Source organism: Morone saxatilis, unplaced genomic scaffold, assembly GCF_004916995.1.
Source record: "Morone saxatilis isolate NCDOM2014 unplaced genomic scaffold, NCSU_SB_2.0 Contig7, whole genome shotgun sequence".
NCBI lineage: Eukaryota > Metazoa > Chordata > Actinopteri > Moronidae > Morone > Morone saxatilis.
In genome coordinates this window covers 2,872,303-2,890,552 of record NW_023340246.1, presented here as the reverse complement: position 1 = coordinate 2,890,552, position 18,250 = coordinate 2,872,303, and the positions used below count along the sequence as shown (strand labels likewise).

The 18,250-nt window shown below is 42.1% G+C and overlaps 1 protein-coding gene across 6 annotated transcripts in view; it reads right to left on the bottom strand.

The window, feature by feature from the left end:
- The window catches only part of tab2 (TGF-beta activated kinase 1 (MAP3K7) binding protein 2), a 39,197-nt gene continuing 20,947 nt past the window's right edge, over window positions 1-18,250 (bottom strand). For 2 of the 6 annotated variants that reach the window (XM_035678484.1, XM_035678482.1), the window contains exons 2-8: window positions 9,745-9,935; window positions 7,899-9,564; window positions 4,535-4,695; window positions 3,562-3,655; window positions 2,710-2,805; window positions 1,941-2,027; window positions 1-536 (exon numbers count right to left, since the gene is read on the bottom strand). In XM_035678484.1, the coding sequence (XP_035534377.1) occupies window positions 397-536; window positions 1,941-2,027; window positions 2,710-2,805; window positions 3,562-3,655; window positions 4,535-4,695; window positions 7,899-9,564; window positions 9,745-9,846 (2,346 nt within the window). In that variant the 5' untranslated portion in view covers window positions 9,847-9,935 and the 3' untranslated portion in view covers window positions 1-396. The remainder of the gene's footprint in view (window positions 537-1,940; window positions 2,028-2,709; window positions 2,806-3,561; window positions 3,656-4,534; window positions 4,696-7,898; window positions 9,565-9,744; window positions 9,936-18,250) is intronic. The other 4 variants (XM_035678485.1, XM_035678483.1, XM_035678487.1 and 1 more) reach the window with 4 other exon arrangements.

The following is an 18,250-nucleotide window of genomic DNA, read 5'->3' as shown; positions in this document are numbered from 1 at the left end:
ACACTCGTAATACTGTAAGTGGGAGCAGCGAGGTATCCCCCGGGGGTTAAAGTGTCACCCGTCGAGCAGAAAAGGGAGGGGGGAGGTGACCCCACGCGATCCAAGTCTCTAAGGTGAGGTATCATCCGACTCTGCCAGCCTTTATGAAAAAAACACAAGCTGTAAACACTATCCAGTCGAGCCTTCAGTGGACAGCATTCTACAAACCTTAGAGAGGAGGAAAGAAAAAAAAAAGAAAAATCAAGGAAATCAGGCCGCGTGATGCACGATGACTACGACCTGTCTCAGTTTTCATACAACTGGGGGGGAGAAACAGAGCGGGCACTTTTCTATTCTAGTCAAGGCAGGTGGGCGTAGGAGAGGGGATGGGGGGCGGTGCGTCGCAGCCTCGTTGGCTCAGAAGTGCCGCGGGAACTCGCACTGTTCACAGCGGTTGAGGGCGGGATGGTTGAGGAAGGTGCAGGCGTTGCAGCTCCACTGCTTCCCCTCGTCCTCCTCCTGGTCTGCGTTGGGCTTCACAACCTTACTGCCCGAGTCTGCAGGGAGGAGGAGGAGGAGGTCAGGACAAGTTTATCCATTAAGTGATGAAAACATGGACATCAAAATGATTTACATATGTGGCTGTGTTGAAGTGAACACGTCTGTATCGGTGTGTTTACATGCACCGCAGTGATCTGATTATTTCCCACTTGGCAGTAATCTAATGTAAACACAGAACCAGGAGTCAGTTTTCAGGTTAAAGGATTAAGGAGAACTTGGATAACAGAGCAACATGTCTGCTCAAAAATGTTTCTAAAAGCTTTCTGAGTCAGCACATGAACATGCAATTGAGTCTAGTATCATTATAGTGAGAAGCATTATTGTTGAAGTAACACATTGTACTGTCTCCTAACCTGGTGGTAGGTTGAAACTTGAAACTTAAATTAAGTTTCTTTTTTAGGAATAAATCCTGTTTCTCCCTCCAGGCAAGGAAACACTTGATTTCAGCAACTTTTTTTTATCTTTATTGGATAACGGTGACCTGCTCTTATGAATGCACTTGACTGGTGCCAGAAGGAGTTGGATACATTGTAGTTTACATTTTATTAGTGGCTGTGGAGACACCAATGCAATCTGTATGCTGCTGCTAAATGGCCACCTGTGTATGTCTGCTGACTCTCTCATTGGTTGGCTTTTATTCATAAAGCTCTCCTTGGGCTGGTTCCTTGTTATCTGTGTACATAGATGTGTAAAGACCAAAACCAAAATGGCCTGCACTCTCGCAATATTCTACACATGTTGGTTCCCAGAGTTAGAACAGAAGTGCAACTGCAGAAATCTCAACTTCTTACCTGGTTAAATAAAGGATATGGGATATAGATATGTGTGTGTGTGTGTGTGTGTGGCCACACTCGTAATACTGTAAGTGGGAAGTGAGACATACCGGATAGTTAAATCTCTTCAGGACTCTTAACAGTATTTATTCAGTGAATTTCAGTTCATTTTAAAAGGGGCCCAAAATGGTGCTATTCAAATTAAGATAAGAATTAAGAGATTAAAAAAATATGTCTGACTACCAAGGGATGAGGAGATTTCCAGATCTGCAAATATGTTAAAGATGCAGTAGGTACCTTTTATCAAATTAACTTTTTGTCATATTTGCTGAAACTTTTACTATATCCTGACAGTAGAACATGAGACAGATAATGTGTCAAAAATCTGGTTCCTCTGGCTCCTCCTAGTGTTATATGACAAATAAAACATGACAAAAAGTTATTTTGATAAAAGTTACCTACTGCAGCTTTAAATAACCAAAAGACCTACTACATTTATACACTACATTTCAAATCTGAAAAACAAGAAGGATAAAATAAGATTGTGGACCTCGTTAAAAACAAGATGTGTGTTTGATGATAAAGGGATGAAGAATAAAAGAAGAGAAGAAGGACAGAGATACCAACCAAGTGGAAGAGGAGGGGAAGGACCAGAGGAGGGCTCCATCATGAGTTTAGAGGTCACATTATATCTACATCCTCTCCTGTCTGGCCCTGGTATGATGGAGCCGAGCAGAGAGCGAGGGATGAGTGGATGGATGGATGAAAAACGATTACAGGGCAGGTGGGGAGGGGAGAAGAAAAGTGCAGAAATGAAGAAATCAGTAGACCGGAAGTCACAAACAGGGTTAAACCAACATGTTGGGCTGATTGACTGATCACTTAGCAGAGATGTGTTCAGAGTGGATGACGTGTGTTGCCTCACTGTGTGTGACAGCTCTGATGTTTCAGTGCAAAGTTGTATCGTCTCATGATACTCTGTGTGTGTATATATACAGAGCTCATTTTTACAGACTTTGCTATTGGCCTTCAACAACCCATATTGGTACAACCCTGATGAAAACATGAATGGAATAGTGAAGTTAGTACTATTAGCCTTTTAGATACTTAAATAGAATTTTATACACTGGACTCTACTTAAGTAAACACAGTCTGTAGTTTAATTATCTAAAGACGCAACTGACATGGCCATTAGTCAGCAAGTACAGTGTGAAAACATTAGACAAAATGCAAGAAATAAATTAATAAATGAATTAGATAAATGCATGCCATATATAATCTATCAATAGGATTATAACATGGGGCAGTACTAATGTAGTAAATCCAAAATCTAAGGAACGTTTCCAATGAAATGAGAAATGTCCAGACATGACCATGCAACCTTCTCTAAACTTACCAATAGATAAAGTACCTTTGGGTTTGGGTGGGACAGGACCAAGGAATCCAATGTTATCATAAAAATTATGGATTGCACTGGGATTAAAGTCTGGTCCTGTAAACAGATGGAAGAGTAAAAGATTTACTTTTCATTTAATAGTGGATTTACCTTTCTCATAGCTCATCAATGCTCAACAATGTTCATGTAGAGCTTTTCACAGTAATGCCAAAATGTGTTTTGAATACACTGCATTAATGAATACACAAATACATACTGTATAAAACTGTGGTGCCTGATGCAGTGTTTTCATACACTGCATCAGGTCTGATTTAACCACAAACAGAAGAGCTGAAACTTAAAAAAGATTGTCTATAGTGTTATAAATCTACTTATTACGAAGTATAAAAATATAAACCATTAAAAACTAATTTCGAGTGTGTCTTGGCATAACTGGTCGCAGTAAATGTCATCCCAGTTATCGCCACATTTGTAGCTTCATGGGTGAGAGGTACTATTCATTCATCTCGCCTTCCTTCACCTGTGTAAACCACTTGTTCGGTGGCTCCATGTCTAATAGCGGTGGAGTGCTGCCAGGGGGCCAATAAATCCCTTGTTACCAACCAGCAACAGGATGCAATTCAGGAAGAACTGGTAGTTAACAGCACAATGGCAGCGACTTGACCGCGTGTGTGCAGAGGATGTGAGCGGGCCTGAGTGATGTGCTATAGCTGCAAGCGCTGGATCAAATCAGACCTCCCTCACTCAATGACTTATTGTTACCTTTATTATACAGCGCAGACATGTACAGAAGCTGTATGCCAGTTAAACAAAATGAAAATATTGAATATTATCAGACACACAGTTTCCTACCTCTTGTTTGAAGGAGATCGATTTCTTTGGTGAGACAGTCGATGTCAATCTGCAGTAACCTGTTTTTGCATCGCAACTGCTTCATTTCCTCAATCTGAAAGAGAACGAGACAGGAAGGGATGAGCCGGTTAGCAGTCAGACGCGGGCAGCTCTGAGGTCGGGCATCCTGCTTCTTAGTCTGTGTAGCAAATCAGTGAGCGTGTCAGGAGGAGAGCTGCTCCACTCTCCAGAGCTGACTCGCCTCAGTAAACAACACTGAACCACGGAGCTACTGCGCTCAGCAACACCAGCCAATTAACCTTCCGCAGCCACTCCCCCCCCCCCTCTGTTGATTCAAGCAGCTGACTCGACAAAAAAAGCCAAGAATGGCACTTAATCTGAACCCGAGAGGTTTCAACAAACTCAAACAGTGCAGAAAATAAATATGAAAAGGCACGTTCACTTTGTTTCCTTTTTTACTCTCACTATCACTGCTATAGGGATTCCTGTGAAGTAGCTGCAGACCATGTTTGCAGAGCTCCAGAATGAACTGTGAAGTGAATCTGACATAAACTGTATGCTCTGTCAGTCTGAAAATATGGAACAATATCAGCCAAATCATAAACAGACCCTGTAATCAACATAGTTTCAGGGTGTAGGAGTACTGATGTGCCATGAGCTGGAACCAAGAGCGGCAATGTGACCCAGATCATTTTGTTTTGTCTGTTCAGCCTTTTATCGGTCAGTAATAACTAGAAAAACATTTATCTGCAGCTATGAAGACCATCTCTGATGACTCTTAAATCATATATTTCTGAGAGGACTGCTAATACAATCATATTAGCAGTTCACCAAGAACCCCCCTCCTTAGCGTACTGAACAGAAAACCATGAATTTTGTGAACCATTGAACCCCTACCATCAAATTAAATCAAAAACCAACAAATAATCTCAAAAACAGCTCAAAATTGACACATTTATATCTCTAAGCTTACAGAAGGAATTTGGGAGGCCGAGTTTGATCTCTCCAGCCGTCTCCTGGTCAGGTCGTTCTCCATCTCGTTGACCTCCTCTTTTAGCTTCTCCAGCTTCTTCTTCTTCAGCTCCAGCTCGTGCCACAGTCTCTCCATGCGGGCCTTCTGATGGACCAACAACGCTGGACAACACACACAGAACAGTACTATATTCATTCACTGGTAAACTTTACTGAAAAATGTGAACAGAATTGAACGTGATACATCATCAAAAGAGGGAAAGAAAGAATATTTGATCAAAAAACTTGTGTAACTGTAACTAAAACTTCAGTATGCAGTACTGACACATTTTCAGGTACACCATAGGCTAACCTCTGCACACACCAGTCCAACCAGTTTTAAGCATAATTCCCTGTGCATAAAAACAACTTTGTGTAAGGAGAGACAGGGGGAGCACATCAAATTCCTTACTGTTGTCCATAAGTCTGCGTTTCACCACCTATTGTGGTAACACGAGGAGATCAGACTTATCCCGGTTAGCACACCGCTGCAGGCAAATTCTGCTGCAGTGTTTAATACAGAACATCAACTGTACACACGATCTGCTCAAGTCTCTACAGCAAGTTTCCCATAATTCATGGTAGATCTGTTGACAGGTTGTAACACCTCCTAAACAGACTTTCAACTATAAACAACTCTCTCGTTCTTGCTCCACACAAACACATGCCACTTGGCAAATTATGGGAAGACGGTCTACTGGTGAATGTCCTGTAACAAAGAGATAATACTCTTGTTCTCCTGTCAAAATGTCCTCAAGCTAAATTGCTACCTGTTTTCTTAATACCTGTCACACAGTGTGACAGAGTTGTCTTTTTACTTTGATTCATTGAAATGGATTAGATCTATGAAAGCCCTATTTCTATATGGATATTTACTAGCTTTATCATTTAATTGGACCCAAGACAGAAGATGTTTTTTTATTATACATTTAATTTTTGTAATTCTCTCTTTCTTTCTTTTGTGGTTCTCTTACCTTTTATGCATTTTTGTACTTCATTTTCATCTTGATTGTATTTTAAACCATATTATCATCACTATCTTGTTGCTGCTGTTCACATTCAACAAGACCACAAATTCAATAGATGCACTACAGAATTATTTCCTGTGTTTAATTGTATGTGTATATGTATATAAATTACTGTGTATATTGTTTTATTTCATTTATTTATTTTAATTTGATCTTTTATGTTATTCCATGAATTTTATTATCTTTTTCTGTGTGTAGCATGAAGGAAGTACATAACTTTAATTTCTTTATACAGCCTTGTAATGTATAAGGATGAATGCATTTCCTTGATTAAACTGTACCTTTCTTGGAAGTTACAATGTTTGTTAAAGTTGTATTTTGCAATAAAGAAAAAAACAGTCACACAGTGATATGTCACTTGATAGTGACAATGAGCTAAATGTTCAAAATGTGAATATAATTGTGGCCCATTTCCGTGCTTTACAGTGATCTTAGTTCAGCTATTAAAGCAAATGTGCCTTCATTTTAATCACAACGAATAATCTTTGGGTTTGGATCTTGGATTTGACCTTATTATTTTATTCATGGTGTAATAATGAGCAACTACTCTCATGACCATCCAGATTTATCATTTCACATGTAAAACTGTTTAAAGCTAATCGTTCTTCTTGGAAAACCCACCCCGCTAGTTTTCTGTTTAATTGAGCTTAAACATCAACATGGTCTTGTCTTACACCTGATTAGACATGTTGTCTTTCCCTACAACTGCCAAACTTCTAAAAACATTGTCTTATTTCTCCTAAACGATTCACCAAATTAAGCTCAGGTGACAAATATGTCATGCAGTTACAGAATAACACTTGATTTTATATCTGCAACGCCTAGATTTAATTGTTGTTTTTCAGATTCAGGAATTTGGGAAGGCAATGAGTCGCGCAATTATCCGAAGGCTCACTGAATTATCTGGTGTGCATCTGACTAAATGAAAACTTAGGCTCACAAGATGTAAGTCTGGCTGTGTGATGTTACCAACCCAACACATAAAAACAAAAATATGTATTCAAAGAAACGTGCAGAATCAAAAGGGGTCATGTCTTTTGGCACCAGGTGTTGAGGCAGTATAACTTAAGTCTGTCATTTGAAAGACTCCTTCTCTTGCCAATCAGAACTGGATCTTCAACAAAATTATATAATCACAATAATGTTATTCTGCTGCCAAACAGTAACAGTCCTGGTGTAAATCCTGACTGGTGAAGGTTAAACACATTAATGTTTAATTAACAGTTGTGTGCTGACAGGTGTGTATTTATCAGGTACAGCGGTTCCATGTTGGTGTCAATAAACATGTTTTCGAGCCAAAGCAGATAAAGTAGGAAGAAACTGGGCTGAGGGTCAGCAGCAGAGGCAGCATGCCCAGCGTGAAGCCCCTCTTGGTGGTGGTAGTCACCGCAGTACGTGAGCCAGAGCTGGTGACTCACACATAATACAGTGAAAAGCCCAAAAAAGGACACAGCACTGTGCTCTGACACGTTTTGACTCACACTACAGAAACCGCCAGTCTCAGGGGTCGTCGGAACAAACGCAGCGTTTACTAAGGAGGACTCACACTGCAGTCATCACGCCGGCCCTCACTGAGCCAGTCACCTTTGCTTTTATCTACCTCACAGAGACAGACATGCAGAGCAGTGTTTCCTACGCTGACTGAGCATTAGTGACAGCAAGTATATTCAGTTTGGCTCAAGAATTACATTACAGTCGATGTTATGGAAAGAGACTTTTAAAATCACACAGTACACTTTATAGTAAAATTACTTTCTTGGCAGCATGCAGTGGAAAAAGCATTTAGACCCTGTGCTGGTAACAAAAAAAAAAAACCTGTATAATATTATTCATTGTTACAACAGCTCTGAAAACTGCTCTTTTTTGTGCCTCATCACTGTGCACTCTTTAGCCACTTGACATTTTAAACAACGAATAAACAGTGAAGCAAACAGCTCTAGAAAGATATCAGAGGCCTACTTGATGAAGGATTCAGTGCAAACAAATTTTGGTCCAAGTTGTGGGTGTTAACTCCTTATCTAAAGTATGTATTCGCAAACCTACGGGCATAAGAAGTGATCTGAGGAAATAACTTCAAGAAACGCCAACTCCACTTTGCAATTCTAGCTCTAATATAAAATGTTGTAGAAATAATCAAAAGAGGACATTGTATGGAAAGTTTTAAAGCCCTTGTACTACTCAGAATACTTTTCTAGGTGATTTATATTTTTCACGTTTAGTCTAATTTCTTCTGCAGTTGTTTCTGTGTCGGCGCAGAGACTGTTTATGACCAAAGTGATGATACTCAGCATTGCTCACCTTGTGTGTACGCTGCATCATCAGAGCCCATGCTGAGTCTGCGAGGCTCGCTCGGCCTCTCTCTGTGCGGCGACAGTGGGTCTGAGAGATGGAGGGGGTCTGGCTCCACAAAGTGGTGGTCTGAGGGTAGGCTGAGAAGGTTGTTGGGCTCAAAAGTAGGGGACACGACTCCGGGGGACACAGCTGGGGGCTTATTGGGTGACACCGTGATTTTAAAAGTGTATTTGGTGTTGGGCTGAGTCACCACCACGCGTGGGGAAGAAGCTGTGCCTCCCCCTCCCACAGAGGCACGGGACTTAGGAGGATGGTGGTGGATGTAGGCAGGGCCCATGCTTACTTGGCCCCCCATGTTCCTGGCCCCCGAGGGCCCCTGCAAGGGAGGGTTGGCTGAGATGTAGACTGTGGGAGGGTTCCTTCCCCCACTGTCGTCGCTGGAGGCATTGGCAGAAATGTAAAACTTGGGTTGGGAGCGGGAGCCGGCTGAGGCCACGACGGCCTCCTCAGAGGGAGTGGAAGCAGCAGTAGGCGGGCTGGCAGAGATGTAAACAGTGGGCTGGCTGCGGCTCAGACCTGGGCCTCCGATAGAGAGAGGGGTGGTGGGGACAGTAGCCACCCCGGTTGAAGAGGAGGAAGAGGATGGGCAGGAGGAGGAGGTGGAGGAGGACCGCGGCCCGCTGCTTGTCCGCAGCACGGCTGTTGTGGTTGTGGAGTTGCTCCTCTGAGGAGATTCAAGTTTGATCTCTATCTGATTCTTCCGTGGGCCAGTGGAGATGTTCTGGATGTTGTACTGACTGATGGTAGACAGGGAGGTGGGCATGACAGAGGAGGAGGAAGAGGAAGAAGAGCACGAGGAGACACCAGAGGGAAGAATGGAGGGCGCCTGGGGATTTGTTGGAGAGCTGATTGGCATATAGACGTGCGAGGTCTGGTGGCCCTGGGTCTGGTGCTGTGAGGTATGTGAGGAGGCGTGCTGAGGGCCGGACCAGGAGCCGGACAGGGAGGAAGGGTGTGAGATCTGGTAGATCTGCTGCGGGGTCTGGGAAGTGGGGCTGTACTGGGCCCTGCCTCCCGGCTGCTGGTTCTGCCGGGTCGTACCAGACTGGCTAACATAGGGCCTGATGTAGATAGAGTTACCCTGTGGACTGCTGAGGCCCGACTGTGGTCCGCCATGTATGTGCAAAGAAGTGGGGGTGTTGCGGCCTGTATTGGGGGCTAGCGTCACGGTAATGGGGTTAAAGCGCGGTGTCTGCTGGGTACCCATACTCGTTCCTTTGACACCCAGAGGGTAGAGTCCAAGGTGCTGTGGAGGCTGCGGTTTGCGTGTGGGCTCCATCACACCAAATACATTGAGGCTGGAGGGCACCTGCACTGGGGCTGACTGGGGATCCTGCTGAAAGAAGTCACTGTTGGGGGCCTGGCCTGTCTGGAGGGGCCCGTCACTCAGGCTGTGGGCCAGAGTCCGGCTGCCGTTCATTCTCAGGCCGTCCCGAACCGGGGCCACGTGCACATTCTGAGATTGCAGGCCCAGGTTCAGCTGGGTCATGTGATTACGGAGCCTGGGGAAGGTGGGGTCGTCAGAAAAGCTGAGGTTTCCTTCTTCACTGTACAGGTAGCCCGGACTGACCTGGGACAAGTATTCACAGCAGGCGTCTAAATTATTGTTGTTCTGAAGGAAAGAGAGAGAGGAAACAAACTCACTATGCAATATCAATGTTTCAGGTGAGACAAAGATGCTAACGTACCATTTTATACCATACCATCAAGTCATAACATTCTTAACTAGCTTGTTATATTTTAAGTTTACAATCAACTGAAATGAAACATAGCCCTATTTCAACTTTCTCACCTGCAGAACACACTGGGAGACAACACCCTCTGGTACTTCAGGGAACTTCTGGCGCAGGTCATGCAAAACCTGAATGTCAATCTGGTGGCTTCCCTGGGCCATTCGTATGTTGCCAGGTCAGGACTGCTTGTTCTGTTCAGCGCACTGGGGCGTCAGTCGTGGCAGCAAACCGCCTTCATCTTGAACATCTTCTGAAATGAAACAAAGACAAAAAGGAAAAAAAAACCTGATGAGAACACATCCATAAGATTTATGTAAAAACAAAGATACACACAGAATCCAACCTTTCTCTCGTCCATACCCATAGTCATATGAGCTGGAATGTGTTTTGTTAAAATTCAATAAAACAATAAAAATAATGTCCAAGTAGCAGGCAGGGAGGGAGCCAATATGGTCTACTGCAACTCCACTCTACAAGACATCCGTCAGCATTTGAGGTTGTCTATTTCATTATGCCTGGAAGCTTTCAAAACTAAATCGCAGAGATCCTCAGTGAGAATAGATGGCATTCATTTCAGAAGCCCTCCTACCCACAAAGCTCCTTAATAAAAGAGTAGCAGAGGGGGCAAACCACCTCTGACTGTCTACTGGGAAAACCAAGCCTTTTTCACTGATCTTAATATCAACATTCACTTATTAAGGACAGAATGGGAGCAAACAGTAGTCTGGTCTGGAGTCAAATCTCCACATAAAGGTCTGTTAAGCTCCAACGTACGACAGCTCTGCAGAACAGTTGATTCCACAGAATCACGGCTTTAATTCCGACACCACAGAACTGCAGGGCTATATACTGTGTTTGCTGCAGACTATCTCACACACACATAAATCTAAGAGACATTAATTTTTATTCATCCCTTAACTTTAAATTAACCAGAGAAAAAGCTTTTCCAAAGGGCATAACAGCATATTTTCTGCACATACAGTGGAACTCGCAAAGAGATTTGGAGTTTGGATGCTTAAAAACGAGACAATGGTACGACTGTTTGGACTTGTGTGCAGCATTTTCCTTTGTGCTCTTGTGCTACTGCCAGTAAAGTTGCTGGTGCAGGCATATGTTGCTACAACAGCTTCTGAATGTAGCACCGTCAACCAGCTATTAGGAGCACACTATAGAATCTATAGGATATAGATCTAGGATAAAGGATAAAAAAAACTAAACTAAACACTATGCACAGTGCTGCTATGGAATTGGTGAGCATTTACAGCTTTGCCTCCAAGTGCAATGATGATATTTCTTCTTCAAGCGATTCAAAAACCTCAGTTATGTGTTTTCATTTGTTAGTAAATAACCTTGCAATACTCTATACAAAATAAATCAAACAGACTACTCATGTTTACGCTCTTTATAAAAAGCAACCTAAACACAATTTTTTTTTAATGTCACACAAAAAGGGTTATTTGAGTGACCCAAGTCCTTTTACCATGTCTAAGTGCTCAGCTGCTCAGCCCACATTCCCTCCCTCCAACCACCCTTGTGTCAGCCCAAATGCACTCTTACGCTTATGTCAACCCCTCTCAGACTGGAACAAGGACTTCAGAAACTCAGGGCTTACTAGTGGTGTGAACCTGGGTGCAGGACCAACAATTATTGCACAGTTTAACACTGGTCAAAATAAATTAGTCAAATAATAATTCCGTCAATTATCAGAAAATCAATCGGCAATTACAGGAGATCCTGGTAAAAGTCAATGAAACGTTGTTGAAATCAGGTTATGTTCAAGTCTGTTCAACTGCAAATCACCAAAACCTTCCTTATTGTGATGCAAAGTTATTGGCTGCCCTAACATAGGAAATCTATAAGTCTCTGCTTCAGGAACCATTTAGTTTGTTGATTGACAAAGCTAGTCCCTCGAGAGAGCTGTCTGTAATATTTGGTCTACCCTCCTTGAAATGGACTGGATGAACTAAATATTACAAACACCTCTCAGTATACTTACAACACAGTTCAACAGTATCACAACATACAGCTTCCAAAATGACCATAAAGTTGAAATATTCCTTGCTCAAAGCTTCAACAAAAACTGAACATTATGACCCTGATGAAGGGAGGATTTATTGCAGGGATGTTGTATTACACTGCATTAGTTTTACCTAATAGAAATAAACCTACAACTAATATGTTGCCGTCGATGGCTGGTGAGAAAAATGAGTGGCTGGCTGGTAGGTGTTCACCGACAGCTGTGCTTGGCCGTTTCCTACCCACACTCTAAGCATAAGCTCTACTCATACCTGGGACCTGGACCAAGGCAACCGCACTATTTTACTACTAGCCACTGTGCAGCTTCACTAGAGCAGCCAAGACTTTGCTCGAGAAACTCGACTCAAAGTCAAGTCTCATTCACTACTTGGACCCATGTTCTAAAAAGTTAGTCCAGGGATTCAATCTGGCACATCCTCGGGTACACGCTCCCTCCTCCAACCATTACTGCACTACGTTAAGGCACTAGAAAACACAGACAAAAGGGACATGGAACAGAACAGTCATGAGAACTTGAAAGTGTAAGCGCATGGACGGCCATGTCTTGTGTTATCCTACACTTTTATTCTGGACACACTCTTTTGAAACATCTTCCTGTGGGAAGTTCAGATGCCATTCAAAACACTGTGACACATGAAGCACACCCTGTTCTGCTCTATGCCGATCAATGCAGTGTGAATGAACAAGTGAAAGGTCTCCTGACAGGAATCTTAATAAATCACAGAAAGTTCATTTTGAGGAGTGAAATAACCCAGAACAACATTTACAGACACTTGAACACACTTATTTAATAACCAAAAGTCAAGAGTGTGCTTAAAATCACACTGGCCCCTTATTTCCACCAAAAGGGAAAAAGTATTTAACTGAGCAGCTGTGTTTCTGTCTTATCTAAGCTATGAGGATGTGTAATGTCATAACTGAAACGTTGTAAATCGGCTTTGCAAAACATCCGTATACTATGTAGCAGATAACAGAGGGAGGAGCTACTTGGCTACTGTCAACAGTAGAGCGGCAGCTGAAAGGAGCAGGATAAACTCAGGTAACTGTATTGTAGAGAGCTTTTTCAGCCTGTAAAGTATGGCTTTACGTTCCTACTGCCCACAAAGGGTAGAGCCATGCTTTCCTCATAGAAATTTATAGATAGAAAATTATTTTATGTTCTGTGCTACCCAGGTAGATACAATCACATTTTAATATTAAAGAGAAAACTTTGTCTGTCACAAAAGTAAAAATTTTTGACTGTTTATTTATAAAAAAATCTTTCCAATTAAGCTTCCGTAAGCTCCATTTTAATACAAGGAAATGGAAAGTTTTGCAATTATGCCATCAGACTGTGGCATCCACTTTGTGTGTGTGACAAAAAAGAAGCACAAAACGCAGCATAGATGGTCTCTCAATGCAAACCAGACAAGAACAGCCACATCTCAGATTACATGTTTAGAGCAAATCTTAGTGCCTCTAGTAAAGCAATTTCCATATCCTCCAGTCGATGAAGACTTTAAAGAACCCAACATCACACAGCGCTTTTGGAGCCTAATACATTATCGGTTTACATCTACCTGTATGATTTATAGGGCCAAGAGGAACCATCACTGCACAGAGCCGAGAGCTACAGTTCACCATTCAGGCTCGGCTCAGGAGGCCAGGCAGCTCAACCATTGTGGGAAAGGAAATTCACTACTTGGCGGCTAACCCAGTTACAGGTCAACAGTGTGGTTAGATTGTTTCCTGGCTTCAAAAACAAAAAAGGTCCACACCTCTTCAGTGTACGTAATTATAGGCCAGCAGCCGGCCCATGTGTGGGGGTGGCTCTGAGGGGGGCAGATTAGTCCTCGCTGTCCCTGGAGGCGCTGGTGGAACAGGGCCTGAGGCAGGGCTGCACTGCCAGCAGAGATAGACACAAAGCTTCTATTGCTGAGGCTGTTATTCACTGTGCCAAAGCATTGACCCACAGCCCCACACTCATTTCTGGAGGTAGCAGGCCTGCCATGCTCCATCAATGGGCTCATTCACTCTGCCAGAGTGAACGCACCTAAAAACGTCTGAATCAATTAAAGCCTAAAGAAAATGTGGATAAATAATCGACAGGAGGGTTTTGGCAGAAATATCAGCTCAGCACCTGACGCTGTGGCCACTGCGATAGCCCACACAAAACTAGTTGGTGTAAACAAAGAGGCTACACATTACTGGAAACAAAAAAAAAAACACAGCAAAATGTCATGCCATTCTCCCTTCGGCACGCAAGGACGATGATGCTCTGATCATGATTGTCTGGGACACCGCTGATCTCGTCAAACCAAATCTTCCAACGATTCCGTGGAAATGGTAGTCTAAATATGAAAAACATGAAATACAGTGGAAACTGTAAGGATCCCATCTGAACTTCAATCAGAAACATCCTCTGCAGCTTTAAGGAGCAGCCCAGCAGCATTGCATGGAATGTCTAACTGCTGTGTCTTGGTCCAGCAAAATTTAAACAAATAAAAGGGACTAATTGGCAGTGGACGCTGTTGAGGGCTGCTGGCAGGCGTCCCAGTCTTCCAAAGAAGCAACGGACACACTTGTGTGTTTGTGTGTGTCTGGTACACACACTGACACATGCACATTTACAAGGATGCTGTACTGCAGAGTGGCATACAAGCCCTGGTAACTGTGATAGTACTCCGATAACCAATCACGTGCATGAGTCATGATCTTAAGAATTACGCCTGAGAAAGCAAATAATGGACTTGTAAAGAAACAAAAAAAATCATGATGATTACATACTGATCAATCTGTTGAACTACATAATATGGAATATTAATGATATTGCTAGGCTGTAAAGTAGGCTGGTTCCAGCTGTGCAGCTTGGTGTCCCTCAAATTGCAGCCCTGATGGAAACAAGCAAACAGCAGTCTGCTACACTCTCATGCCATTCCTTTCTCATTTTTCTAAGGACGACTCACACACGCTCGTCGTCCTTAAAGAATGCAATTTGATTCATATGGTTTTTTTACATTTCATTCTGATTCAATGATTCTGAGGAACCACAGGCCATACCTTCCCTCCCACAGAGCACTGGAACGCACATGCTCACATGGAAACTTCACAGAGGAGACTAGTCTTAACAAAAGCTGTGACCCAGTGAATCAAAGTGATTTCCCACCATATTAATGTCACAAGTCCGACTAAAATAAACTTTAAGATTAACTGCAATTGTGTCATCAATGGAAACTTGAAACAGTTGTGCATCTTCAACAAGCTTGCCTTAAAACATCCTGAAACTTCATCTTGAAAAGTCAAGCTGAGAGCGTAAATCTTAAATCTTATTACAATTGTATGTGCTCAGAATGAAAAATTCACCACATTACTGACATAAATACGTTTAAGACAATAATATTTTCCTAAATCAATATGAATTCATCATACTAATGACAACACATTTACTGCAACAGGCTTACATATGAGACTATGGGACATAGATGAGGCCGTTCTTTTGTTCCAGGCAATGTCTCCAGAACAGAAACAAACCACACTTTATGTGCAGAACCCAAATTGCACTCAACTGTGCCATGAAACCTGGGCCTCAGTGCACACAGAGCTGGGATCAACTCTGCAAGACAGCCTCAGCTTTTAGTTGCCCACTTTTGAAAACAGGAGTATGGGAGTGTTTGTGAGCAAGCGTGTGAGTGTACATGCGTGGTAGTGGTGGTGGGGGAGTGTGTGTGCGCAGGAAATCAAAAATTCTTCAGCACCGCAGCCTGCAGCTGGTGGTTTATTGGAAGCAGGCAAGGGCACCAGCTCCCCAGGTCGACCTACCCCTCCCAAGGCACTGTGGGAAACTGGGAGGTCCTTGAAACATGGATGAGAGCCTCTCTCCTGGGCTCTCTGTTCAGTCAATGGACATGACATGACAGCCAGTCAAATTTTTGCCAACTTTTTGTTTGCCCTTGTAATATAATAATAATAATGGCTGAATAAGGAAGGAAGAGGAGGAAAAGGGTGTATTTGGAAGTAGTAAGCAGGTGAAGCTGTTGGGGCTCATCTTTCTTTTCTGTGTGTGTGAATGTGTGCTCTTACTCCAACACTTGTTGACTCTGACATCCCTAACAATATAGGAAATAAAATTAAAAAATACATGTTTTTGCTACAGACACATTTATGACTTTATCTAATCCTTGCTTTTTTATTGTAAAATATCTGATTTACTTTTTCAGGCTTTTACTGTTGAAATGGAACAGTCAGATATTACTCTTTGGTTGAACTGCTCACAGTTCAGAAGAGAAGCTCATGAATAGACTGCTGTTGAGTGAAGTGCTTTAAAGGTCTACAATCCAAAAAGGTTGGGAACAAAGTACGATGTCTTGAAATTTTATGTTCTACCTCACTAGCTCATTGTGCCTTGATCTGAGGCTACACATATCTCTCTGTTGTTTCTTTGAATTTAATTAACGTTGGAGAGCTCTTACGTGTTGTTACATGTTAATAAACATGACAAAAACTACAAATACACTTCTTCTCTAGTCTTTGATAAATCTTTTTTGAAGGAAATGCCCATTTACAAGTTAATTCATTTTATGAAATTGATTGTCTACTTTCAACAAGAAAAATTGCATCATACCTCTCGAATTGAGCCGTGCAACATCATCGAATCGAAATCCTTCTGAATCGAACTGAATCGAATCGTTCCATTTTAAAATGTATCGTTCCTGAATCGTATCGTACCCCATGTATCGAGATACGCATCGAATCGTCTTTTATTGGAGAGATGCACACCCCTAGCATACACTATATGCAATATGCAGTAAAATGGTGTGCAAATATTTGAGCAGCTTTGACTAAAAACTAAACTCTACATGTGCATGTGTTATAATATAAATAGTTGTGTTTTATCTCTTTTGTTTCTGTTTCACAGTCAGTGCTGGAAGTAAAAGCCTCAATGCCACTGTGTTAAAAACACTTTATAGTGTCAGTTTAAGGAGCCATCATTAACAGTGCTGGTTCACCCTCCCTGTGCTTCCCCTGCTGTCAGTGAGTGTGTAACTTCATGAACAGCAGTATGTTCAGTACTTTTGTCTCCCTCTTCTCTCTCAGTACCAGCACGTCCAGCTGAGTACACCCGGCTCTGGCAAAATGGATTAAGAAGTTGTAAGAAGTGGACAGGCTGTGGATGGGATGGGTGCTTTCTTCAAGCACCTCAACTCACCAACATCACTGACTAATATCAATTGCAATGCATTGTTGTATTGTTATGAAACTTTATTCATTGGTTTATCTTTGTGGGTCATAATCTTAATTGGCCTAGTGTGTGTGATAAGTCATAAAACTGTGATCAGTAAAATCTCTCATACGGAGACATTGTCTTGATTTTGGGACACACTGTTATGAATGAATGTTTATGACTGATGATAGTTTAACATCTTTGTCGTGCAGCTTCATGGTTTAACAACCCCTCAAATGACAAAATCAGGACAAATGTTGAACAGTTGTTGTTTTCCATAGTTTCCCTGCATTAAAGGTTCCAGTAGTTGAACATTTCTGTCATCCCCAGTGACTAAAATGTGCCCTGACACTGGTGAATACACAGCAGATGCACACATCACATGAGATGGTAAACATTAACCATAAATCTGCTTTATCTTTTACTTCAGTTATTGAATGATATATTGTGGCCTATTCAAAAGGAAGCTGTAAGGCTATATAACATATGGGGAAAGAGGGACACCCAATATACACATTCACACAATATAGTTAGTAAAGCACTAATTTTTAATATTTGTAATAAACCTTACGCTGGGGCCCAGACTTTGTTTAGCTCATGACACACTTACTTTCACAATATTTGGGGCCATCAGTGTACAAAGAGTACTCTTCCCTATTGGGACACAACATTGCAGTCATGCACGTACACAAATACTCCTCCACAACTCCTCTCAGAAGTGGAGGGGAGCAGTTTACTTTTTTTTTGGAAAGCCTGCTTGTTGAAGGTAACTGTGAAGGTACCTTCATATCTCACTGCTTTTTTTAGAGGCAACAAGCAGGATGTGCAACATGACTTTATTCAGACTGTCGTTTTTTGTTCTGGCTTCATCCTACTGCTTTACTGTGTATAGCAGGCCGGCAGGTAAGTTCAGTAATTCAAAATATGTAAACATTTGTGTTATCTTATGCCATATTCTCCATTAGGCTGCATAGTTGGTTTTTGGTGTGCTGAATATTTCTTTCTAGGCAACCTGTCAAGTTGTGGTTCACTAATTACCTGAAATCTGATTTAATCTTTCATTTAGGGAAGTTCAGATTTTCAGTGTTTACCCTCTATTTTATTATTATTTTTAATGTATATATACTATCAAAGAGACAACAAAGAAGAAGAAGAGAACTGAGAGGTTGGTACAGTCATTTTCCATCTGAATACAATCAGATGTCAAGGAAGCAAGTAAGAGAAGCCCGCAGTCTTCTGAAAAATCAGTCCTTTGAGCAAATGGCCCAAACAACATTAGATAGACATTCCAGAGTCAAAGCCCTCTAGCAGCCTTGTGAAGTGTGACG